Source organism: Lepisosteus platostomus, chromosome 7 (assembly GCF_059453375.1).
Source record: "Lepisosteus platostomus isolate fLepPlt1 chromosome 7, fLepPlt1.hap1, whole genome shotgun sequence".
Classification (NCBI taxonomy): Eukaryota; Metazoa; Chordata; class Actinopteri; order Semionotiformes; family Lepisosteidae; genus Lepisosteus; species Lepisosteus platostomus.
Window position 1 is genome coordinate 58,195,366 of NC_142617.1, and position 27,704 is coordinate 58,223,069.

The 27,704-nt window shown below is 39.1% G+C and overlaps 1 protein-coding gene across 3 annotated transcripts in view; it reads right to left on the reverse strand.

Annotated features, from left to right (window-relative positions):
* The window catches only part of LOC148659322 (synaptic vesicle glycoprotein 2B-like), a 57,377-nt gene that overhangs the window by 18,620 nt on the left and 11,053 nt on the right, over nt 1-27,704 (reverse strand). For all 3 annotated transcript variants that reach the window (XM_088641437.1, XM_088641436.1, XM_088641435.1), the window contains one exon: nt 260-1,056. In XM_088641437.1, coding sequence (XP_088497563.1) covers nt 260-749 — 490 coding nt within the window. In that variant the 5' untranslated portion in view covers nt 750-1,056. The remainder of the gene's footprint in view (nt 1-259; nt 1,057-27,704) is intronic.

The window sequence follows — 27,704 nt, forward strand, 5'->3', positions numbered from 1 at the left end:
ACACTGAAGCACGTTGAAACAAGGGCAGAGAGGTCAGGTACAAAAACTACCGGGAACTCTTCATTCCTGTGTTAACCTCTCTAACATCTCTCTGAAATAGGCAGGCTTGGTTATTGTCTCATATTGGTCTGTAACCAAATATGACTTACCATGAAATACTTTGCTATGTCTTCACTTATACTTTAGATTCACTTCAATGAACTGCAACAACAGAAACTAACGCCCTCCGAACAGCACTGCTGTGTAACTGAGGACTCACCCAGCATCCCTTTGTTAGCGTTGGACAAGCACATGTCCTTCTCCGCGCTGGGTAGCACGAATCCCACCACGAAACACTCCACTCCGTCCGCCATGAGGGCCAGGCCGGCCACGAAGAACAGGGTCCACTGGAATCGCCCGTGGCCGCACTCCTCGATGATGGCCTCGTACTGGTGTGCCAGCTGCTCCTCGTCCTGCATCTTCCCCGCCGCCCCGTCGCTCAGCTCCTGCGCCTGCACAGCCGCCCGCGCTGCCCTATTGCGGGCCTTGATCTCGTCGGGGTGCGGGATGCCCTGGTACTCCCCTTCGTACACCTCGTCGTCCTCGTCGTGCCCCTCGGTGACATCGCTGGCCGCATCCTCGTCCTGGGCCGAGTATTCGTTGCCGCGGTAATAGCCGTCCGGGTCGGCCCGGCCTTCCTCAAAGGTGGAGTAGGTGTTGCTGCCCCCCTGAGGGCCCTGGTAGAAATTGCTGTGGTACGGGTCGTCCATGTTTACACAGTGAGCGCCACACAGGAAGAGCTGTCCGAGTTACGCCTTGGTGCTGCTTCCAGCGATGTTGGCACAGCCCTTCGGTCCCAGGCTGGCCTTGTTTTCGGCTGGTGCTATCAGGGTTCTTACGTTCCCACGATCGGTGGAAAGCCAGGAAAGACAAGGAGATGAGAAGGAGGTGAGGCTTGTTCTAGGCTCTTTCCTGCAAGATAGCAGTGTGTGCTCCTTCCTGGGTAAGGCCTTAATAGTTACAGTAGGACTCCTCTACCTCGTTTTGGTCTTCTCTGCACAAGGCAACATTCTGCATCTGAAACGGAACATATTTGTGTGTTACACATCCTCCTTTAAATATCACCGAATGTGCAGTGCATACAGACAGGCATTAAATATTCAACACATACTCTGAAGCAACTTTCTGAGAATATGGCTATATATATATATCTTTCTGAGAATATATATACATTATATATATGCTTTTAGCGCAAAATACATGATCTAGGAGATCTTTTTCAGGGCACTGAGAACTTTAGAAAAACAGAAGAATGAAAATTGTATTTCAGAATAGCTGGAAAATATTGCTGTCTTAAATATTACGAAACATTGAGGTCTGACTTTACATTACATGAAATTAAATTAAGTGGTGATATCAATTATTACATTATATTATTAAGTAGCATTTTCTTTATTTTCCTTGTGTGGGTACTTTTTTAAAGACGAAAGACCATTCTTCCTTTCAAACTATTTCTAGGACTATAGTATATTCAGCAGTAAAAAATGAAAGTTCTTGATAATGCACATGATGTAAGATGGAAATTCATATTAAAACCATGTTGTTTTGGCTGTAACCAAGTGGAAATCTCAATCACTTGTAAAATACCAGAGCTCTCAGAGAGTAACTAAACATATCTGACGTGGAAATGTGTTACCAGCAATGTCTATACAATATTTGTCCTACTTAACATTAAAGTGCAATTATACAAATTGCATTGTTTTTTCTTGAAATATTACAACCTCCAAGTGCCCTGCATAATGGAGGTGTGATTTTCTACTTTATTGATAGAGGAAATATGTTGAAGTAGAAGTCAGAATTTGGGTTAATTGAATCAGCGTCTTAATTAGTCTAAAGAATCTTTTCTAGGTCCTTAATTAATTCAAAACTGGAGACCAGCTGCTAACAGCAATTTCCAGATCAGTAAACTCTTAATCCAGCACATGATGGTGTCACTGGATTGCGGTGGAGGAAATTATTGTCATGTACTGGCTTAGGAACTTAATCGGTTGCTTTACGTTTGTTTTTTATCATGCTCACATGTTGACAATTGTGTGCTTCCATCTAGGGACTAACGTTAGTCTTGTTAAATTGTCATGAGGCTTGTAAAGATCAGTTTTTCTTTATTTTTCTATTACTCATGCATCTTTTTTTGCTTAGGAATCCTCCAGAGGGGAGTCCAGACTTTAAGCAAGGCATGGATCGATACTTCTTGAATAACCTATAGCCAAATACCACATCAGCCTTTTTCTACCAAAGTAATTGAAAATGCATGCCGCTTTTGCACAATGCAAGATGCTCACACACCTGCCTCTGTGTTTGCACAGCAGAGCACAGACAGGAACACAACAAACAGGAAACACTAATCCATGTGACAGTGGGCTGGGAATTGGTCCGGTGTCTAATTTCAATTAACGTGATTAATAGCATGCGTCCAAGCAGATTTGTAAAACTTGGAAACTTAGAAAAGCTCTTGTAAGTGTAGATATTGTTCTTGAAAGAAAATAATCAGTAAGTCATTATTAGGACCCCTTTACATTGAGATACAGTGCCTTGCGAAAGTATTCGGCCCCCTTGAACTTTTCAACCTTTTGCCACATTTCAGGCTTCAAACATAAAGATATAAATTTTTTATTTTATGTGAAGAATCACCAACAAGTGGGACACAATTGTGAAGTGGAACGAAATCTATTGGATTTTTGAAACTTTTTTAACTAATAAAAAAATGAAAAGTGGGGCGTGCAAAATTATTCGGCCCCTTTACTTTCGGTGCAGCAAACTCACTCCAGAAGTTCAGCGAGGATCTCTGAATGATCCAATGTTGTCCTAAATGACTGATGGTGATAAATAGAATCCACCTGTGTGTAATCAAGTCTCTGTATAAATGCACCTGCTCTGTGATAGTCTCAAGGTTCTGTTGAAAGCGCAGAGAGCATCATGAAGACCAAGGAACACACCAGGCAGGTCCGTAATACTGTTGTGGAGAAGTTTAAAGCCGGATTTGGATACAAAAAGATTTCCCAAGCTTCAAACATCCCAAGGAGCACTGTGCAAGCGATCATCTTGAAATGGAAGGAGTATCAGACCACTGCAAATCTACCAAGACCTGGCCGTCCCTCTAAACTTTCAGCTCAGACAAGGAGAAGACTGATCAGAGATGCAGCCAAGAGGCCCATGATCACTCTGGATGAACTGCAGAGAACTACAGCTGAGGTGGGAGAGTCTGTCCATAGGACAACAATCAGTCTTACACTGCACAAATCTGGCCTTTATGGAAGAGTGGCAAGAAGAAAGCCATTTCTCAAAGATATCCATAAAAAGTCTCGTCTAAAGTTTGCCACAAGCCACCTGGGAGACACCCCAAACATGTGGAAGAAGGTGCTCTGGTCAGATGAAACCAAAATCGAACTTTTTGGCCACAATGCAAAACGATATGTTTGGCGTAAAAGCAACACAGCTCATCACCCTCAACACACCATCCCCACTGTCAAACATGGTGGTGGCAGCATCATGGTTTGGGCCTGCTTTTCTTCAGCAGGGACAGGGAAGATGGTTAAAATTGAGGGGAAGATGGATGCAGCCAAATACAGGACCATTCTGGATGAAAACCTGTTGGAGTCTGCAAAAGACCTGAAACTGGGACGGAGATTTATCTTCCAACAAGACAATGATCCCAAACATACAGCAAAATCTACAAAGGAATGGTTCACAAATTAACGTATCCAGGTGTTTGAATGGCCAAGTCAAAGTCCAGACCTGAATCCAATCGAGAATCTGTGGAAAGAGCTGAAAACTGCTGTTCACAAACGCTCTCCATCCAACCTCACTGAGCTCGAGCTGTTTTGCAAGGAAGAATGGGCAAGAATTTCAGTCTCTCGATGTGCAAAACTGATAGAGACATACCCCAAGCGACTTGCAGCTGTAATCGCAGCAAAAGGTGGCTCTACAAAGTATTAACGCAAGGGGGCCGAATAATTTTGCACGCCCCACTTTTCATTTTTTTATTAGTTAAAAAAGTTTCAAAAATCCAATAGATTTCGTTCCACTTCACAATTGTGTCCCACTTGTTGGTGATTCTTCACATAAAATAAAAAATTTATATCTTTATGTTTGAAGCCTGAAATGTGGCAAAAGGTTGAAAAGTTCAAGGGGGCCGAATACTTTCGCAAGGCACTGTAGCAGAAAGCAATGGAAAATCCTTCACCTAAATTGAATTCATTGTTATAATGCATACATTGCATTATTAAGTAATTACATAAGACGTCATGAATAACAGAATAACACACTGTTGAGTTACAGTAGCTGCCATGTCACATTTTTGGAGAATGAGAAGAAAATCATTGAAATAGTGATGCCGATCAGTAATTTATGATTAATGTATCACAAAGAGTTGTTGTCTCCTGAGCATTCTTTTAATTAGTTGACAATTGATCCTCAAGAAATGCTAATGATAAATGGATCACTCCAGCGTAAAAAAGAACAGGTCAATAAAAGATGCTATAGAATACTGAGGGAAGTTAGTCCAGCACAGAAGACTGAGAGGAAGATAAAGATGGAAAGTAAATAAGAGCTGGGATTTGGACTGATTATTCTTCCCAGCTGATTCAGAACTTATCATGGGTTCTTAGTCTATAACCATATAACTGTATTGCTCCCTGTTACCCCTTTACTCCATAACCACTGAGGTGTTACACCATAAGCACTGATCTGGTGGTGGAAGCTTTTGCAAACTAATCTGAGTGCAGTATGTGCTACAAGAGGAACAGGAACACAGGAGGAGAGGCGATATGCTGTAGCTTCATGATGTGTGTTTTAATTAAGAGGGAGAGACCTCTACTAATTACATTTGATTCTTTTTTGTTGTGGGAGTGTGGCCTGTGAAAGCCGGGAAGGAGGGAGAAATTGAGAGAAAATGATCACAGTTCAATATTGCTTCTGTCAGACTGACAAAGATAGCAGAATAGTAAAAGACATTAACATCACAAAAGCGACTGGAAACATAATAAAAGAAGCCATTGAATATTAAACTATGATAAAAATAAATGTGATAAAAATAAATGTTGTGGTGTAAAGGTAGCTTCCATTTGTTCTTTAAAATATAAATATTTACCAAAATGACACCTTGGTGTACAAAATGAACTGCCTATTGCAATGACAAAAGGACAAACCCAATTCTGACTCATATATTTTTTAACTGTCTCTTGAATCAATCTTATTTTCAGAGTTTTTAAACAATTAAAATTGAAGGAACAATTCCCATGGTGAGACATTAATGCCTTGTAAAACTTCATCCTGTGTGTATTATGGTTCCCTTTACATCTAGGATTAAATATTAGCATTCCTAGCCATTTAATGGGATCAGCAGAGCCTGAACAAATCTTCCGGCTAATCCATAAGAGCACACTTGGCATCTTCACAGCTCTGAGCAAGGAAGAATCAAAGCTTGTACACCATACAAGAGTGCCTTTATCCGTGGTAACATGCCAAATCTTTCTCAATTCACCAAATTCAATTTGTCCTACTCCTAGTGGTTCTGGTTATCAGTTCTGAATGAAGGAGCTTTTCAAAAGCTTAGAACTGAAGTAGTGACATTATACTCAAATGTTTGAATAAGAACGTTTGTTCTGAAAAACAAAACTGCCTTTCTGACTATCTGTGCCTCAACTGGTTTATATTGAAGTGCACATTTGTTATTAAAAAAAAAAATGAATAAAGAACAATGACAAGTAAATATTTCAATGGAAAGCATACCAATAATTCCATGATTTACAGTAGGTGGACTCTTAGAGTAAGTTATTGAATCTGTGGTGTACTGTATAAGCAGGATTCAGTCTTATTACCACTACAGTTATCAACACTCTTTGGGTTCTGGGAAGGGCCTAACAAAAGGCATGAAAGAATGACCTGCATATATTGTATTTCAGTCCAATCCCTTTTCAGTACATATTCCTATGGAATAAATCTAAACAGTAATCACGGAAATCAGCACAACACATCAGACACTGGGAAATGATAAAATATTCACTGATAATGAGTAACAGTTGTAGCCATTGTCAGACTGACAAATCTAAATCACAATAGACTGTGTCTTTTAGGGGAAGTGACCAGGTTTGAGTGTGTGTGTGTGTTTGTGTCTGTGTGTGCCTGTGATGGACTGGTGTCCCATCTAGGCTGTGTCATGCCTTACGCCCTTGGCTTACCAGGATAGGTGACCCGGAGCTGGAGGGAGCAGGTCGAGAATGGATGGATGACTTTATTAAAGGAAGGAGGAATGTGAACCTGGTACAGCTGTAATAGTGGAGATCTTCAAAGGATATTTAGCTCTGAACTACAAAAGTATTCATATGTATTGAGTTTTCTTGTGTATTCAAAATCATATTCAAAGGCTAGTACCAGAAGTATCATTGAACTGTGTTTGGACAGAAAAGAGCACTTTAGCACTAGAGGTGGACTCTGATTCATTGGCATCTTTCAAAAATGTTGGGATGAGTCGATGATCCAGCTGTACAATAGCAAGGGACAGATAACCTCTTCTGGGTTGTTGCCTTTACTTATGTTTCACATAAGTGTGTCACAGAGGCTGAGTTACTCAATAGAATATTGAATTTGACTCAAAAACCTAGAAGAAAGTGACATCACAGACTTTCACCTGATATGAACCCAGTGTCATCATTAAATTCTACTGGAAATGCGTTAAAAACCCTTTAAAGTATTCTCTGACTTCTTGTTTTCTAACAGATTTGCTTTGCTTTTGTCCTCCTTTTCAAAGACAATGGTAGTGCATTTCAGCTTATGAGTTGCAAAATTGTCATGATGGCCTCCTGTTTATATGTTTAATAAGAAGCTGATTATGCACAGTCCTTATTTATTCTTTTGATCTCTTTATCTGGCTCTAGATCAACACTTTGAGGAATCGGATAAATGATTTTGTTTCATTTGTGCATCTTAAAAGGCACTAGGTATGGGTGACCTAATCTGCATCTGCATACAGTATGCATATATGGAGACAAGAATCGTTTAACCAGCAGAAGGACAAGATGGACAGTATGTTCACATCCTCTAATAATTGTTCTGCTTCACAACTGGCTTTGATTGTAGTTTGCTCCTTGTGTTATCTTGTTATTTAATAATTCCTATCACTATTCTGTATATTTTAAGAAACATATTATTTATCATTACAATTATTCCCAGTTAGTTTTGGTTTCCATTGTGTTTTGTACTTTTAAATCCAGGACGTCCAATTCTGATGATAATAATGGCTTCCTTAAGACATTACAAGTTAAAATTTGTATTAAAATGTTCAGTTCTCGTGTGGCTATGAAAGAATCACTTGAGCATAGATAATTAAAGCACATCAGAGCTCAAAGTCAAACTCTCATTACAAGGTCTGCAGGAGACTTTCATTCCTCTCAAGTGCAGGTGGGGAGCTGTGGGCAGGTGTGAGACACAAGGCTGATGGTTTGAATCTGAGGAGTTAGCCATGCTACCCTGTGCTCAGTCCATGCAAAACCTTTCCCATATTCCTACCTCAACTTCCCTGGGTGCTGTCCAGTCTAGCTCAGTCAGCATTTACTCCAGGTGATGGAAGTACACTGATCAAATCATCAATGAAGTAGCAGAGGTTTAGTCCTTGTGTTACCAAGTGTTACTTGTTAATGCTTCATTCCCATCACAACCGTATACTTTAAGATACTTCTCATTAATTATGATCATTTTTCCAAATGACTTCTGGTTTGCATCGAGTTTTGCACTTGCAACTCCAGGAAGTCATGTGCCTCGGCTGAGCCAAGCTCTTCTCAGGTATTGACACTTTCACCTGCTGTGCATTATGAGACCTGGTCCCTTAACCAATCCCGTGGGATCTGTTTTTCTCCCTGAAAGCTCTCATTTATGACTCTTCAATGGGGTTGTGTCACCCAACATGTTACCATATTTGCAACACGGCTCATCTTGTAAAAGAAGGTGCAGAGAGTTGGCGAACGTCAAGGTTGAAATATTCTGCTAATAAGAGACAGGGACCAGATGTCTCTCCTGATGTGCGATTTCCCTTCCTCGGCCATCTAATTAACAGCTCTGATTTCATTTTACTTCTGCCTTGAGCTACATTCCTGAGTCATTACTGGAATACATCCACGTACCCAGTCAGTTCTAATGAGCACTCATTGAAGTGTCAGATTAATAAGGTTTTAAACAAATAACTAAGTTAAATAAAAACAGGTATTTCTCATTTATAGCACTGGTTCCCTGATTCTCATTTCACATGAATCATTATTGTGGCTACATGGCAAAGACACGAGAGGGACAGAGCCAGGGTGCTTATATGAAACATAACGCGTGGAATTTAATGAACATTAACTTTAATATTTTTCAAATAGATACGACCACGTCCAGCTGAGCTTTACCTTAAACCTGTGTCCGCTGTAAATACACATTCATGTTTAAAAAGCTCCTGAATGAGGGAGAGCAGGTGCCCCAGGCAGTGGGGCTGCTGATATCCTTTGGGTTTGCCTGCCGATCATTACAAATGCATGGTTTGGGCCTCCTGAAGCATTGCTTTCTCAGTGAAAGCCATAAGAAAGCAATGGGCAGAGTAAAACCCATTTGTAATTTGTCACAGGACCTTTATTTCAGAGCTGTAAGCCTCAGACCATTGTTACTTTGTCTTTCATTTGTTAAATTAATGTCTGTCCATCAGTATCATAGTTTAATGTGCAGTTTGGCATCTTACCAGTCTGACATAAAGACTGAAAGTGTTTTTCTCTTTTTGCTGCCTATGTTTTGGAATAAGAACATTTCCCACCCTCTGCTTCAAAGCACAGATGTAATTCCATGAGGGAATCCTTTCAAACAAACACCCACACATTCTTTTATAGCATTTGAATGGCCTTCATGTCCGGTTTAATTAGTTGAATAAACTAAATTATGTTTGTTTAAAACAAAAAAAAGATGTCCGAGTTTTACTCAGAAGGTAGGAATAATTCAGGATGATCTATCGTCTTTAAATAAAAAATGAATTAAATAGTAATAAGTAAGAATTTTATACCAGAGCTATATGTTTTTTTGTGTGCTGTAGATTCCTGCTGCCTGCTTGTAAGCAAAGGACAGCTGAAGGTCATAGATTCCATATGGATTGTTCCCAGGGAATCACTCAGCACCACGGACAGCTCTTCCTAATTCCTTGTACTCCGCAAGCCCTGGCTCAGCAGCAAGCTGGGCTATTCAGAGCTGCTGTGAGGGGAAGCAGCCGGGCGTTGACTGCGTTATTCAGCTAAAGCCTGGCTTGCTTTCGGTTTGTGTGAATGGAAACAGACATGTCTCACTTTGGAAGGCATTCTAAAGAGGTTTTCCTAAACCTGGAAAAGACCTACATTAGTTTTAGTGAAACGCAAAAGCCAGTGAGAAAGAAGAATTTACAGACCGTGGCAAGTGGAGGTAACAGACCAGAAGGTGTGTGTGTGACTGTTCTGACTTGCCTGAGCAGAATACCTGAGGATAAACCGATTCAAAATCCCCAAAAGCAAAAAGGAGCAGGCTTCCAAGAACATAACGCTGTCGGGATTAACTCTGGACCTCTAAGGGGAATTCTAATACCAGAAAGGCTGCTTCAAGTCTCTTTCAGGCCAATGTGTGTTTCTTTTCAGTATGTTCCATAATGAATTCCAGTTTAGCTGGCTGCCCATCTCCGTAATAGATTGTCAGTTTGAAAATCCCCAGAGAAGCTAGTCCATGCTATGCCTTCAAGCCTTATTATGTCCAGGAAGAGGTTTTCCAGTGAACACAGACAGCAAAGGCGTCATTGCCAGCCTCTAGGACGACAGAAGGAAAGCTGTGAATGCAGTCTGAAGCAGTTTGCTTTGATAGGCTGGTGTAAGGACAATGGAACAACTTTTCTTTCTCAGCTAATATCAACATGATTGCATGCTCAATACAAGCGGAGCTAACCTCAGCACTGACACAATGCTGATACTGTTAGCCAAAATCTTTATGCTTTAATTTTTGCGTTACGATAGCCAGTTCCAAAATGTGATTATTACTGTACATTGAAGTGTTCTTTTTTCAAAGGCAATGCTTACCAAATATAATCATCAGCACACTAGCATTATGACCAAATACACAGAAACATAAAATTGAGTATTTTAAATTGCAAATGCTTTTATTTACTAATTTATGATGACATTCAATTACATTTTTTTTACCGCTTCTACCATTTTAAAATATCCGAGGAACCTTGTGAATTTACCTCCAGGTAAAACAGATACAGATACAGATACTAATTAAGGTGGGTAGCTGCGACAGCATGCATAGGCTGCAAAGGAACAAGTAATAGGTTTATTCCATGCTGGAAAAAAGAAGAAAGAGAACACAACGTTTCGGCCGTGGAGTCTTCTTCAGGTGTCAAACGCCGAAACGTTGTGTTCTCTTTCTTCTTTTTTTCAGCATTGAATAAACCTATTACTTGTTCCTTTACTGTTCTAATTTGTGCTTATTTCAGTGACGAGCAACATTTTTTGAGCTGTTTAATCCTGAGTTTTGGTAGACTGACTGTAGATATGAAACAGCTTCACCACAAAAACAAGGCAGGGTATACTCATTGAAACGAATGAGTGATGTGTTACTGTGTTATAAGAAATTACATAATTGCAAGAAGGAACATTCTCCAAAAAGTTTACCAGAAGCTAAAAATATGCACATGTGAAAATGGTAAGAAGTGACTAAACCAAGACTTGCAAGGGAGGTGGTGAGCAAACCAGAGGCTAAATCTGCAAATAAAAACTCCCATGTGCCGTTTCTGCAGCTGATAATGTAACAGGGGGCTGCAGTTCGTAAAATGTTATGCAGTTTCAGGATGTGCAATAGGACGTTTTGAAATATTTGTATGACATCTTTTGCAGTATTTCCAGGTGCATTTGCTTTGCTTCATTGTAATAATAGCCCTTTTATGATTTTGGATGCACTTTAAGGTGGGAAGATTATGGAAATTGCTTCTGTATCCGATGAAATCAATCTTGCATTAGAAACAGCAGCCACTTAGCCACATTTGCAGTGCTACATTAAACCTTAATAACTGCTCGGTTCTATTATTAGAACAATGATGGATGATGTTCTCAAATACTCACAGGAAAGAAAATCTTGCTGAAAACAAGTCAACTTTCAACATAACTGTGAGCCAGCCAGAGCAATGAGTTAAATGTGGAAAGAATTTCCAAGTACAGTAGAATTTGTAACATTGCCAACCTCCACCCCCGTGGCAACTCTTAATTTAGACTTTGGCTAGGAACTGAACAAGTTGTTGAAAATTATATATGAGCCAGAGTCGGTTGTGCTCTTCCTGCAGATTGGAAAGACAAGAGGTGGTTTTCATCTCTTTCATCAGGATGTTACATGCCAACCAGATACGAGGTACGATTTTTTTCCTAATTCTGGAATTCAGTCAATTTTAATATTTGTGAACGATGCCCCGTGGTACTGTACTTCTGGGGTCAGGAAGACTTAATGTTGTAACCCCCCAGAGATCAACAGCTCTCCTGACTTATGGAGAAGAAGAAGCAGATGGAGAATTCTTTTCATTGGAGTTTTAGAAACATTTTCACAGCACAAGATAAAGAATCTGAGGAAGGCTTGGGAAGTGAAAAGACAATATGTTCAGGCCTCTGAAGTTTATTCAAGTGTTGACAAGCCAAAGATTCAAATGTAGGTTCTCCTGCCTGCTTTGAAAACATCTGATGCTCATTATTTTAAATGAACCTTGACAGGATTCAGACTGAAAGAAAAAGAAAAAAGACCCATTTGTTGCTTTGAACAAGCTCCATTTTAAATGTGTTAACTCTATTTCCGAAGTGACAGTGTTTCATTTGAGTGTGGGTCTTCATATGACCTGAATCTCACCAAATCAGGCACGTACTGAGGACCTTGTCATCCTCATTATATCATCCATCAGGTAGGATGCAGAACCTGGCCTGTCTGTGATTAAGTGTGGCACTTTAGAAAACCTAGTTCTACAGCAGCCAATAAGCAACTACATGAACCCAGTTTTCTAAATATTCAAACCAAACTACATTACAAAAATAGTGATGTACTGTAAGACCAACAGTTTTTAATTTAAGTAAAAAGTTTGATTGCCATTTGCAATTGATTAATATGTATTTACCGCAAACGGACAGGGTGCAGGTTCATACAGTTCAGTTTTATTTTTTGGCAATAAAAAAAATCAAAAACGGTTTACTGGTAGAGAAGATTATGTTGTGTAAAGCTGACATTTTCAGCTTAATTGCTTGCTGACATTTCCAGTCTAATAGCTGACTTTCTGGGCAGCTTTGATTGCAAGACCTGTCCCATTATTCTTTATAAAACCTTTATACAACCTTCAGTGTCCTTTTCTGAAAGACCACACAGTCTATTTTTTCTTCATTGAGTGTCACAGGCAGGTAAACTATGTCTATACTGTATCTTACGATGTCGTTTTGGCGAATCACACCATTATGTTCCATTTCATTAAGTATTTATTTACAATAGATTTTTTTCTATATTTGATCAAGTAAAGAACAATGTATGCATTTTATTTTCCCTTTTGGAATCCCTCATCTCAAGTCCTCACTGCTACAACACTCATTTGTCCTATGAAATGTAGAATCATAGGGGACTCATGTGGGGCCCTTGGTGCCCAGGAGACACCACATGGACTGGGGACTGGTGTGGCCCTTCCCCTCAGTTCACAGTGCCACTGTTGCACAGCAGGAGAAAGCTACCCTGACAAGCTCCTGCCCCTTCAGCCCTTGGCAGCGCTGGGCCGTTTGAGGAATACTGGAAAAATTCCCCTGCCATGGCCAAGACTCATATTGCTGATGTGTACACTACAGGACTCGGATCTGTGCAATGAACGAAGGTCTTTAATGGTTGAGCCTCTTAATTGGTTATATTAAAAAAAAAACTTTCACTTCAGTGTTCTACAGTATCTGGCAAACTGTAGCTGGCAAACTACAATGGTGGGAACACTTATTTGAGGCAATTGCTGAGCTGTGTTGGTGCTGTTGGAAAAAAGTGACCTGAATCTGAACTTCCATAAATGTGCTCTGTTAGTGTGCAAAGTCGATTGTTATATGCTCTAATAATACAAGTGTTTTTGAATGCATGAAGCTCTGAGATTTGAGAACCGTTTAAATAGATTCAAATAGATCCATAGCAAAAAAAGTCTATAATGACAAAAAGTAACGCTGTCTTTTCCAGCCTGCAGACTGCTGAGTCCCAGGTGGCCAGCCTGAAAGACCAGGAATGTGCTAATTATCTTTCTAGCTCTGTTCGTATATCCACAGTGTATCCCTGGCAACTCTCGTGAAGTTATTCCTTCCTTCTATGAGCCTCTGTTTCTAGACTTGTAGCCACATTCCTGAAAACTGTTATTTCTGTGAAAGCCCTGGCAAGTCTTTCCAGTACTCAGAAATGTATTCCCTGACTAAGACCACGATATGTTTTACTGTTAACATGGTGCTAGTTCATCCATTCATCCATCCATTTTCTAATCTCTGCTTCCAATGCAGGGTCACAGGGGAGCTGGAGCCTTTCCTGGCAAGTAACGGGTGAGAGGCAGGATATAGCCTGGGATGCCAGTCCACACACACACACACACACACACACACACACACACACACACACACACACACACACACACACACACACACACACACACCAGTATGTCTTTGGGCTGTGGGAGGAGACTGGAGCAGCAGGACGAAACCTGCACGAACACGGGGACACCATGCAAACTCCACGCAGAGGTCTGGAATTGAACCCGGGCCTGCGAGCTAGCAATGCTAGCCACTGCACCACCATGCCATCCAGGTGCCTGTTTATATGAAGATAAATTCTGGGTAAACACAGAAACATGCAACATCTATAAAGACAGCATAAGCCCACAGCTTATAACAGTGTTCATGCTGTTAATTCAAAAGGAAGACTATTCCCCATGTGAGTTCTATATAATTAGTTACATTTGGAGTGACGTTTTGTAGTTGCTTGGAGAAAAACTGAAAGAAACTGTCTTGATCTGCCCTGTGAAATGTTGAGTCACTTTCAGATATTAAACTGTTCCTCTTGTAACAATTTACCATTGAACCATAACTAAACAATAATACCATTAGTCTATGCAGTCTATGCATATAATACTTTCATGGAAATTTAAAAAGCACAGATATTTTTTTCATTAATTAAGCATGACATTATTTGAACTAGTGAAGAAAAATGCAACCCTCTGGACACAGGGAATTTGTATTAATGAGACTCTATGTATTCTGAATGGTGAGCCAGATTAATAGAAGCAAATCCAAATAAAGACAGCAAAAGCAGAGGTTTTCCACCTACAATCTAGCTTAATCAATTATATGTTTTATGCATGCTGTACAGCTTTTTGGCCCACTGTTGTGTATTTTCTATTCGGTTTCATATTGAACACTGAAAATGGAAAATTCTTACATAAAGGTTAAGCAGATCAGTTTGGGCAGAGACACGTCACAGACGAAAATCCTGACCAGTGAAGTTTATTGAGCCTTTTCAGCACTGATGCCTTAGGAAAAGAGTCTCCCATTCAGCACTATGCACCTGAGAGAGTTTCCTCATTCACAGGGACCTCTGTCAAGTGAATCAAAGACAGAATACTGACAGGTTTTGTTACTATTGGGTGTGTGAGTGCATATTTTTGCAAATGTTTCCTACATACTGTAGCAATAAAATAACATTTTAATTTATAGAGCTTCTGCTTCGATTAATCATGCTCAATTCAGAATTGAATTTAAATCAAATTCCATCAAGAGTATCAACATTTTTCTACTGCAAAAAAACTACCCTTTATACAGGTGGATTCTGGAACTACACCAAAGCCATCATTCTGCATTTTAAGATTAGCATGAGCATCGCTTGCTCACATTTAAGTGAAGGAAATTGCATATTCTTTGGTGTGGGTATTTCTGTACATGCACATGGTGCCCATGTCCCTCTGCCTTAGCCCTGGTAATGCAGGTTTCCTTTCATCTGTGGGTAATCCATTCTCCACACAGGCCCAGGCAAGACCTCATTAGAGCACGCTGATGCCTGCCTTCGTCATGATTTTAATCCACCAGAGCAGAGTGATGGGATTGTAGATTGAAATATCCATCAGCCCTGTTCACAATCCCCTGGGGGGATGTCAGTGTCTCTAGCACAGACAAAGCTTGCCATTAGGGATCTCGAAGGGTTGTTTTTGTTACAAAAAAAACCCTGTGTCTGTTGGAACAGGCCTTGCAGTGTATGGCAGTGCACCAAAGTGAGGCTAATGGTAATGATCAGATACTGTTCTAGCATAGCTGGCATTGCTTGAAAAGGAGAAAGAAATCATACTTGAACTACAAATTAGTTGTAGGTTCTTTTAAATAAGAACAACGGAATAAATGCTCCAACCATTGTTTATTCCCAATATTTATACTACAGCCTGCTCAGTAAAGTGTTGGGCCCAGTTGAAAGATTTGCTGAGGTAAACTTGCCAGCTGAATGTAGTCCTCAGTAGAATGTTTGAAAGACAACAGTTGTTTGCTATGCATATTCCTCTTGTGGACTTGGCTGGAGATAGTCAGGTTTGTCTTCCAATCTGATTAGCCTATCAGGGTCTGATTCATGGTCAGATCACTATGCCGTTTTCGTGTTCTTGTCATTCTGTTAATGAAACACACAGATGGCAAACTATGTAAATTGCTTTGTGGAAATTGTGGTAAGTGTGGACACGGCTAGTCTTTACTGATGACTTTTGGATTATTTAGCAGTTCAACTGCATCTATTATACTGCACCATTTCCTTTTGTAAAAATGGCATGTCATTTATTAAGGGAGGTCTGAGTAATGCAACAACTGTATCTGGGTTATTTATGTTCAGTCCCTGGGTGCTTTAGTCCTGGGACAAGGCACTGCAGTTTTACAAAGAAGAATCTGGGTCATCGTTCACTAATGGTTTCTAAACCCGTTTTGTTCAGGCCTCCCATATGCTTACAAAGGTGCTTAGAATTCTGTATATACTGTAATAAATAGAATTCTCTCTATGTACTATTTATAGACTACAGGAAAACAAAATATCAAGTTGATGTGTAAATCTTAATTTATAATGAGTTACGATATGCATCTAAAACAAAACAAATAAATTTACGTTAGAAATTGACTTCTGTTTGTTTATGCCTGAATGTGTGCCTATGATGTCGTATAAATGTTTGGATAATATTGTAAGGGATGTCTGTGTCCAGTTCTTTCCATTTCAGTTTAGACAGTTATTTTTGTCACTACAATTTTTATTGTTTTCTCTTGTCAAGAGTTAAAAAATGTCTTTTGTGTTTCACCATCATTTCTAATTCCAGATGTTCTTTATCATTGGATAGAAGATAACATTTCTTGGACTGTTTTAACTAAAACACATTTTTCAAAGCTCCTATAAATTTCTATCACCCACAAAATATCAATATTTGTCAATAAAATAATTGTTCTGTGCATTATATGTAATGCTTTAGGTGGATTACAATATCACACTCTTTAACCTGAAAAAGACAGACATAACTGAGCTTTTCCTCCTCTAAAACTGTTCCTGTAAAACGTCCCTTTAAACTCCTTCCTCTAATGAAAAACACAATAGGGTGTCAAGAGCAAGTCTGGAACAAAATCAAGAGATGTGTACTGGCATGGGTGAAACCCTGCAGTTTGAACGTGGTGATAAAGCTGATGTACCTGTAGTTTTAAAACATCATTGTACAGCTGCATAGTAAAGGTGAACACTAATTGCAGTTTGTGTCCATCAGATGAAGTAGCCCTGAATTGCAAGAGATGCAGTCACACTTTACCTTGAGAGCCTGCTTGGCTTGAAAGCTTGAGCTAACAATACAAGAAACGTGGTGCCTGCAAGCAAGATAGCCCTTTATCACTCTGCTCTCCTCCTCCTTTACTGAGCTGTCATCTGGTGCTGTGCTGCAGGGGTAATCTACAGTAGCGCGATTCCCTCTGAGAATATGGCTATCAGCATTGACCCCCCAAGGCAAGGCAGCAGTGGTGCTCATCTCACATCTCCATCCTGCTGCCTGTGACCATGATCAGAATACAGTAAAGTTTGCCACAGTCCTGATATGGACACTAGAACTCACAGCAGTTTCAGTCATCGTTAGCCTGGCAGTGGGCCTTTTTATGCAAAGTCTAAAGCAACAGCAACAGGACTCAGTGTTGTCATTCCACTGTTTGAAAAAAATTGGTCTACTTAAATATGCTGTCTTAATGTGAAGATCCCATTCTACCAAATTGTTATTGCTCCTAATCATAAAGAAAAAAACTCTTTGTTTTTTTTCCCTTCTATGACAACCAGGAGGTGTCTAAGTAACTTCTGCACAGCCTCCTGCCTGTTCAAAAGAAAGATTATGGTGATGAAGAGCACTCATCTTCATAGGTTCAGCAGACAGAGCAGGGGCTGTTTATTCTGCGCTGAGAGCACAGAAATCTGCAGAAATCGCCCGTCGTCATAACAGATGAGAGCTTCATTTTAATCCTCCCTAATACTGCGGAAATTTCATTCTGCCCGCTGCCCAAAGCTCGATTACTGTTTCAGGAAAGAAAATCATGATTCCCTGTCAGCGTATCCTTCCATTTTTTTCTAAGGGCTGATAAAGGGTCGCTGTGTACTGCTCCTGGGGCTTAATAATGGTGATAAAATCAGACAGAAGAGAAAGATGACCAGGATCCTGGTTTTTATTGCCTGTGATGAAAACAAAGTTATTGTCACTCCCAATGGGCTGGCAAAATCATTCTCTGGTTCTTAGAGTGGGTTAAAGAGATTTTCCTTAAAACAATTATATCAGACGCTTTACTATGTTTTTTTCTGTTTAACTGTATTAAAAACTCACGTCTTTTATGTGCTGCCTGATTACCCCATGGTGCAAATTGGCTGAGGAGTAGATAGTTCACAGAGACGGATTGCTGCACACTGTGCTTTAGTAATACCTGTGCACGTGCAGGGGTTGGAATTACTCTACATTATTAGAATGCTGGTTACACAACAATGCAGCAAGAATAGAATATTTGCCTTGAAAACAAATATTAAATGGAGGCTTTAAAAAAATCATTATTAAATAATTATTATAATCTAATTGTATCAGGAATATATTGTAAAAAAGTACTTTGAAATTTGGATTTCATTCTGAAGCAGAACAATTTCTTGCCTAAAGGTATCATTAGTGTTGCAAAATGTCCTAATTACTATTGAAACTAGAATAAGCAGATTTAAACATCTGGTACGTCAGAATGAAATTTTACGCTTATGTGAAGTCAGTAAAGAAACTTATTTTATACAGAGAGCAACATTTTAAGAAATGTACACAAAATCTGAGAAGAAACTGAGCATTGCACAAAACAATGTGGTTATACAACACATACAAACATATACAAGCCCACTCATCATTACATTTATAGTTACAGCTCTGAGTCATAGATAACTTCAGTACATCAGTTACTATGAAATACTACACTGATTTCTAGAACTGTGGTTTTATCTTATTAAAGAATCAAAAAAGTCAACAGAAAGTTTATATACTGTTTATTTCTGATCAAAGTACCTTGCCCTCTGGCTTCTTAGTAAACCCAGATTTGCATACTCTGGGCATTCTGTCACTTGGATTAAGTGAGCTCTTGCCATCTCCATTCCATTCAAATCACAGCCCAGGATGTATTTAAACTGAATACACTGTACTGTGCACACTCCTGTGAAGCTTATCCATTAAACATCACAGTGGGATCAAAATCAGCAGACAAGTAAAACCATCACTGCACTTTAAAACCTGCCGCTCTATGAGTCTGGTTGTGTGTTGAGGATTTGTATTCATGATGTCATGAAAACAACCATATATATTAACATTTTTATTTTAGTAAGATTTTCCAGTAGGTGTATTTAGTATATGCAAAATATTTCATTCAAAATAAATGTGGGACATTTATTATTCTGCTGAAGCTGCAAAAGTGAATCTCCTTCCTCTAATGAAAATTTGGTGTTGACAAAAGACCAACAGAATCCCACCAAAACTTGTTGCACGTTCTTAGTGTGACTTTCACAGAGGCCATTCAGCCTGTCTTGTCTGCCTCTTTGTTGACTATGAATACGTACTGTACAGTATGTGTATATCCAGATAGCTCACTTACTAGAATGCTGCAGTAGAAACGAATTGATTCATTTGTCATGCACTTATTAACATGCTCATTACTATTCAAGTGCTTTGAATCAACTTGCTACAAAGGGTTCTAGGCCAAATAAAAGTTGATTGATTGAATTGTTTTGGAATCCATTCCCTGCTAGGCACAATCTTCTAACCTGCCTGGCCAGAGAGGTGAGTCCTGCCTAATTCCTTTTATATAAGAAGGCCTCCCTCCTATGTTAGAATTGACTCTACCGTTAATTGGCCATTTACTGTATATAATGTTCTCCACTTTGTGTACAGTGGTTGAGGGAGTCTGCCTCTAGACCTCAAGAAGTGTAAAGTGAAAATCTGCCCGAGCACATCAAAAGCTTTATCTCCCTTTGCATCTGGGAATAGAAAAATGGGAGTGGAACAGTTTGGAAGTCTGCTGCTCTCCTCAGGAAAACACAATTAGCGTGTTCACATTTTTAGAAATATTACTAGAAATGTTGCAAGGCATAACAGCTCTGTTTTAAATGTGAAATTTAAACTTGTTTTATTGTCTGTAAGATTAAAAGTGGGCAACATGATGGCAAAGTGTTCAGCATTGCTGTCTTGCACAGCTGGGGTCCAGGGTTCAATTCTGGGCCTGGGGTGCTGTCTGTGTGGAGTTTGCATGGTCTCCCCCTGTTCCCTGGGTTTTCTTTGGGCGCTCTGGTTTCCTCCCACAGTCCAAAGACATACATGGTAAGTTAACTGGCTTCTGGGAAAAGTGGTCCTGATGTGTGTGTGTGTGTGTGTGTGTGTGTGTGTGTGTGTGTGTGTGTGTGTGTGTTCCCTGTGATGGACAGGTGTTTTCCCTGCCTTGCACCATTGCTTGCTTGGACAGGCTCCCCGGCCTGAATGAAGCGGTTCGAAAGTGGATGGGTAGATAGAAGGCTGAAAGCTTCTCCCTTTAGAAAAATCCTGATTATGAGTAGGAAGGCATGCTAACTTTTAGCAGACCCTTTTCTTATTTAACCAAGGAGTAGAGACAGGGTCAAAAAATCATAAACCTGCTGGCTACTTCTTAGGAGCATTTTTCTGTATTTCCAGACAGTTCATTCTGGCTCTGTTGATTTTCTTTCAGAAGGAATGATACAGATTCAAAATAAGAAATATGTAAGGTCACCCCTTGAAAAAGATTAGATGGTCATGGTAATAATTGTGTGTTTGGCTGTGATAAAATCCAATCTGAAGCACTAATCACATCGCTGTGGTAGTTCGCAGATAGATATAAATCGAGCCATCCAGTTCCACGGTTTCACTATTCACTTTCATTTCCCACTGTAGGAGCTCTGCCATGACACATGCTACAAATAATCAAGAGCATACCACCGCAGCCAGAGATAAATACAAACTGAAATAACTGCTAAATAGAAGGGGTCAGCCACTCAGCCACTGAGCAAAACTCTATTTGATGCAACATGCCAGAGGACACTGAGCACACATTACGTTTTTAATTATTGTTTCTTTCTCTCAGCTCTGTTTTAACAATAGGGGTATAAACATTGGAACAAATGCAGAGATCAATATGAATTCACACAGCATGATAATGAACTGCTGAGTTTAGAAATACAGGAAGTATACTGTGCTGTAGCTAGCTTTGAAAACAAAGCCAAACTACAGTATACATATCCCAATAACAGCTGGACAATAGAGTGTTGTATGGATGTGAAGGCTGAATCTGAAAGATGTAAATCAGGACCCATAAGAACATATTTGTCTCCCTTCCTGTGTTTTGTCATGGTTGAGTGGTATTCAAGAAGGTACCTATCATTCAAAGTATATTAGTCATATTGACCGTCTCTGGGGTTGTGCAGACACTTGCATCATTACAGAGTCCACTAACTGAACGCAACAACTGCTTATTGGAATTGCAGTAATTACTGGATATCGAAAAATGAGTGAGTTTATCCATTCCCTCATGGCAGTTAATTTTGGAAATAATTTCATCTAAGAGAGAGAGGTTGATTTTCAGCATTATCAAATTAAATACATTTTGCACAGAGGCAACAGATTTTTTTAACAGATGTGCTTGCTTTGAGTCTGTCTTGTAGATGAAGGGTGTAGCACATTAACAAGCGCATACAGATTAAAATGGGTGTACAGCAGGGGAAGATTGAGGGTCATTCATTGCTTATATACAGCAATCACAAGGCAGTCTCATACTCCAATCCAGGTATTTGCTGCACTTTTTGTTTCAGAACCTTTTCAATGCACATAACATTTGTAAAAAATAATACCAAGATGGGAATGGTCTTTTGCACACACAATCATTTTTAATGCTTCCCTGTATCCTTGTTTTATAAAAATGTTTAGTTCACTATATAATGCAGAAATGAGCAGATAAAATATTCTTGCGAATACAAATTAATAAAAAACGTTTTGATTATACTCTTGGGGGAGTGAGGGGTGACTATAAAATTCTATTTCATGTTATTAATGCAATTGTAAACTGATGCATTCCCAGTCAGTCTCTACCCCACACCTGTCTCACACTGTCAAAATGTATTTATCAGAAACAGTTCAAAAGTAACATTACAGGAGGCCATATTAGAACTGAATGTCAGTTTTTTCATGTCTTAAAATCTGTGTTTATATGTCATGAATCAAAGGCCTGAATGGTACTGCCTGTCGTGGAGGAACGTGCTGCCCAGCCATGATGCTGAAGACATCTTCAAAATGTGGTTGGTCATGGTCTACGGATCAATAACCTACTAGAAACAAAATGAACAGGATATGCTGCCTGCCCTCCTCTCTCCACTCCAATGGTCTAAAAACCGTAAACTTTAAAGAGGTTAAAACTTTGCACCACTGTGAATGACCCAAACTCTCACATAACAAATTATAAAGCCTTTTATTTTGTAGAGGGATCTTGTTGTCCTGTACTTGCTTGTTTGCGTTAAATGTTTGAAAGAGTACCATTCATTTTGAAATGCTTTAGCCTCTATTACTGTAGTGGTTTGCAGAGTGTACCTGAACCTTCTTATCCCCCACACAATTATCAGGATAATGGGAGTCTGTGCATTTCTCTGGTAATGTCCTCTGTAAAGAATTCAAAATTCATTAGGAATAACAACATCCAAGAATCAGATGCTTTGTGAATGTTTACTGATTATTAAAGTATAAAACGTTTTGGCTTAACCTGCTTGGTTCAGAGGCAGGCTGGCTGCAGGGCGAGGAGGCTCAAACCCCATTCAGAGAGAGGTTTTAACCAAGGAGGAGCTGCAGAAGTGAAGATGTGGTGGAGGTGAGATGAATGCAGCAAAAATTGAAGAACAGGTGTAAGCAAGAGAGAGATATATATGAAAGTCGGTAATGATTTAAAACATATGGGTGAGATTGGCTTTGTCTTTTGTTATCTCTTCCGAACTTCAGTTAAGGACTACCATTTACTGCAGCCTTTACATTGTGCTGAAAAGAGAGGGCAGACATTGACGGCTGTAGGATGGCTGCTGACTGGGTTGCAAGTTGGACGCCTGACAGACCTGGGGCAGAGATGGCATCAGGAGCAGCCGGGACCAAGAGGAAGGAAACTGTGGCTCTTTTGGATGCTGGGGATGGTGGCAGGAGGAATGGCAGACATTAAAAACTGTAGGACGCCTTCTAACTGAACCCTTGGAACTGGTAGGATGCCAGACAGACTGGGGGGGGGGCAATGAAACTGGGGATTGCAGTAATGGGAAATGGTTAAGAGAAGCTGGAGGGGAATTGCTTTAAAAATGACATATTTTCTTTCCTTTTGTCTAAGGTTGTTTTCTTGTTCAGTTGAAAAGGGTATGGAGAGACACTTATACACGTTTTCTTTTACTTCTGTTTTTCTGGTTAGTTTAGTTTTAACATTTTTGTTTTGTTTAATCAGAAGGAACACTGTCCACAAAAACGCAAGAAGTGTGTGCAAGAGTTAAATGTAGCTTAAGTAATGCTTGTGATTCAAAACATCTGGGTGTAATTGGCTGTCTATTTAGCAGTGTATAAATAATAACCAATTTAGTAACTGCACAACAGATTGGCACTGGTAGATTTCCACAGTTATTCTTAACCAAGACAAAAAGGAGAACTTTCTGAAAGAGCTTTAAAAACAAGTATCTATCTGTTCAAGTAAGTTTATTACTTGTATTAGTTTTTGCAGACACATTAGGAAAGAGGCCTAACTCTTGTGACAACAAGTCCATGTTTTGTTCACCTTTTTTTAGCCCTGTCTTCATTTTCATTTCATTTTAGCCCTGTGTTTTGAAGTTGGTATTTTAAAAATTCCAGTTAATATTCCTTTGTAGTCTGCAGGTTGACACTTTAGTGACAGCAGAGTCCACTTGAGGCTCTGTACTATCGAAGTCTTGGTGATTAATAATAAGCAGGCCACTGAAGCTGTCAGGAAGTTGACACTCGTTACTTGTTATGTATAATATGTAATATAATTGTCTGTTCTTTAGTCCCTGGACATTATGTCATCCTCTCCAAAGAGAAGACTATGAGCTGGTAGTTTTTATGATGACAGACATACAGGACAGCGCCTGACCTACCAAACCCTCTGTATCCAGAACAAGACACTATTGTGTGATTTGCGTTTTCCAATGAGAACCAGACTTGAGGTTTAAGAGCGCTGTGCTGTAGCTGTGCCTCTGTAGTTCTTGGTTAAGTGAATTCAGCCCTGGCAGCTGTGGACTTTACTCACTGTTGCCTGTTTGTCTTTCTGGGTCTTTGGAAAGCCAGGAACACTAGTGTCAGTCATTCATACATGTGCAAGGGATTCTGATCTTTGTTTCATGAAGTGTTTATCTGTCTTGGCTGTTTATTAAGCTCTGGATTCAAACCTTTACTGGATTTAAAATATAAAATGACCCTGGGTTTTTAGAAGATCTCATTTTGGATTTTTTTGTGTATTTGCTATTTTTTGTTTTCCCCTAATCTATTTGTCTTTTTTTTTCATTTTATTTCTTATAAAGCGTTAGCTACAGTATACAGCAGAGGAAGACTGTGCCAAGTATTCTAAAAAAAAACTCTATTTTAATATGGATGAATAACTAGGGAATTCAAAATATCAGGTACTACATTCTGTTGACCCTTAGACAGGCAGCTTATTTTTTCCTATTTCTCCTTGATACACTGGCAGTACTACTGGACAATTGCTGGGGTATCTTTTTTCATTTGAATTTACCTCCCAGCACTAGAAATGGGGCGGGTGTGCAGAAGGCAGTTCTTTTGTATCTCACATTCAATGGGATATTTAAGAAACTCTTCCTCCTGTGTGGAGCACTCTACAGTGCAAAGACATACAGAATAAAGCTTAATGCTGCACACATCGCCAGATAATCAGACTTTAAAGATGTCCGCAAACTACAGAGTACAAACAGAGTTTTCAGAGAGAGCAACTGTGGCTTAAAGAGTAAAAGATTTAAATGTGTTTTCTGTCAAATTACTACACTTGTTTTTATTTCTTCACAAACTAGAATGCTGCAAAGAAAATGCCCCGTTTAAAGGATTATATTACATTTTTTTTTTCATATTGTTGTCAGAGAAAGTCTCATGAGTAAGTTCAGTGGTCTGTGTGTATAACACAGTGTGTTTCTATGGCATCAAAACTATTCTGTAGCTGAAGGGTACACATTTACTTCGAGTGCCAGCAGAATAGCATAGATCAGCCCTAAAACAATCTACTGTAGAAGAGTAAATTACTGATGCAGTGATTTAAGGCAGAAGTCTTTTAAAGACTTGCATGGTCAGAAAATGGCAGTCTAATTGAAGTATGGTGGTGATGTCATTCCACAATCCACATAGCTTTTATTAGAATGCTGCAAAATAAAGTGTGGATTCAGGTTTTTTGAACAGGGCATAATCTCAGATTTCTGTGGTGATTTGACCCTTTGCTAGCACACCTGACATTATTGTGCAAATGACAGTTTGTGTGTGAGATTTGTTTTTTTTTCCAGAAGAGGGGACTAATAAGTAGTTTAAAGTTTAAAGTAACAAATTTGGTGGCATTTAAATGTAATTTAGATCACCCCTAAAACATCCACTCTTATTCATTTCCAGAATTCAAAGTGCAATGTCCTATTTCCTATTGTACTGTATATTTGAATATACTGTACATACCTTTGTGTTATTTTTTTCCTTCACAGGGGATAATACAATTCCATCACAGGTGATATGTTCAGAATATGAGGTGGTTTTATTTCCCTCACAATGCTTTTACATCTGACAGCTGTTGCTGGTAGCTTTTTCAATCAATACTTTGCTTAACAATCAATTCCCCTGTTGCTCCAATATTATTATTGGAAACATGGCTTCCAATTTCATGACAGTTTAAGATTTTTAACTGGAAAATAAGCAGGGAACTTTAAATATAATTCTTTCCACTAGATTTTCCAGTATTAAATTAACAAAACAAATGAGAATTTTTCAAACTTCATGACTGAGTGTATAAAAAGCATAAACTGATGAACTGCCAATATCAACATTTGCAGCATAGCAGTGCCATGTCGGAGTTGCCTAATGAGTGTCACTGATCTGTACACATGGAAACCTATATGTTTGTCAGAAGACTGAACAGCGATCCTCTAGTGTGAGGGCAGGACCATCTCTTGGAGAAAATTTAGGACTGTTTCCAAGGCCTGATCTGAAAGAACTGATCTACTGTCCTTTGGACAGTGCCTTTACATGGTTCCATAAAATTGCTGCTGCTTGCTCTTTAAAGTAATAGAACACTCCATCTTTGCTGAGACAGCAGGACAAAAGAGTCCTCTGAACTTCTTTCTTCAAAGAGATTTTTCTTTGTTCCTCCATCAACCGCAGTACTCCAAAGACTGAAACAAAATAACACTTCAGGGGTGGAAGGAATTGTTTTGCTTGTCTTTACTGTGGATTCTACCATCCCCAGTGCTCTGTGTAAATGTTAGTTAACAGACACTTCCAGAAATACAACAGTGTACGTGAACATAGTGCTATTAAAATGTCCAGGTCTGTGCTTCTGATGCAGACACCTGGTTCTTGCTGGAGATGCATGTTTGTTTTGAGGTAACTGAGATGTAAGCAGTTCATTTCAGCTGCGACAATGAAAGTGAAAATGGCCCAAAGTGGCTGTTTATTTAGACTGGAAATTCGATTAACTTTGACTGAGTAGTTAGAAAAAAAAGGTCCTAGGAGGAATGTGGCTACAAGTGAAATTAAACATTTTAAATACTATTATCCGCCTCTGTGTGATGCTTCAGTCACGTGCTCAGCCCCACCTGGTGCACTGTTCTTCTGCGACCCCCAGTCAGAACGAACTGCTTTCCCATGCTGGGTGGGAGGATTTGTTCACATCTGCACCCACAAATCAATGTAATTGAAAATGTGATGATAAACATGAGAAGCGGCATTGTACCACCCTCCTCTACATGGCACTATAGTTGTCTGTTTAGATCATCAAGTGATTCCATGGCAACAAAGTAGTGTTTTATGTTTAGCAACATAGAATTAAACAATTATTTAATAATTAGTGAATTTGATGGCAGTTTTAGTAATTTAAAAATACTCCTGAAGCATTTCCTCATTGTGGCATTCAGGTATGTGACATGTTCCCCCTGAATTTATGTACTCTGACATCACATGCAGTAAACCTGCTGTGAGACCAATAAATGAAAATGAAATGCAGTTATAAACAGAAAAGCAGACCAGTCAAAGCAGAATTTACTGCATGAACAAAATCGATGAAGAGTATGTATAACTCAGGAATGAGTGACTTTCTGATTTTGGATGGATAACTTGTAATATAAATCCTAATTGATGACTGGGCAAAATACTCTTTTTTTTCGGTTATTTTTTCTGGTGCAGTAGACATTCCACCAAAGGCTGACCTTCAGACATTAGACTTAAAGTGCTACTTCTGGTACAGGTAGCAGTACTGTCTTACTCACTCACACACTGTATCCACCACGTCATTTGGTTCTTATCAGAATAGTTAATATTTTCTGGTAGAGCTTATTTAAATAGGAATTGCATTGAACATTTACTGTATAAATGAGGTTATTCTTAGTAAAGCCAATATTTGATTTAAAGCTCACTTTTTTAATAGCTTTTCTTTGATGTATCCCTCTATCTATGTTTTTACAATTGCAGTATTTGCTCACAAATGTATTACTGATCTTTGCTCTTCTTGTACATCATACTTCATTTTTTAAATAAGCCTAGATCTGTCATTACATTTTCTTGTTTACTGTAGATTTAGAAGCAAGAACTTTAAAACTGAAAATATATTGGATGGAATCCGTTTCATCCAAATATCTTATTCTCTTATTTCAATTTTAATAGTTTTTTAGGTTACTTGCTTTGTCCATGCAGTACTGACCTGCAATCTGGCTAAGTGATGTATTTTCAGATAAAGGTGCTATGAATAGATACTTTAAAAGACTGATGATTGCTTTAATGATTGATTACAATGTGTTTAGAATAGGAAGGATAAAGGAACAGGATTTCTCAGCAGAAAATGAGTTTAAAAGGAAGGTTTAGAAGG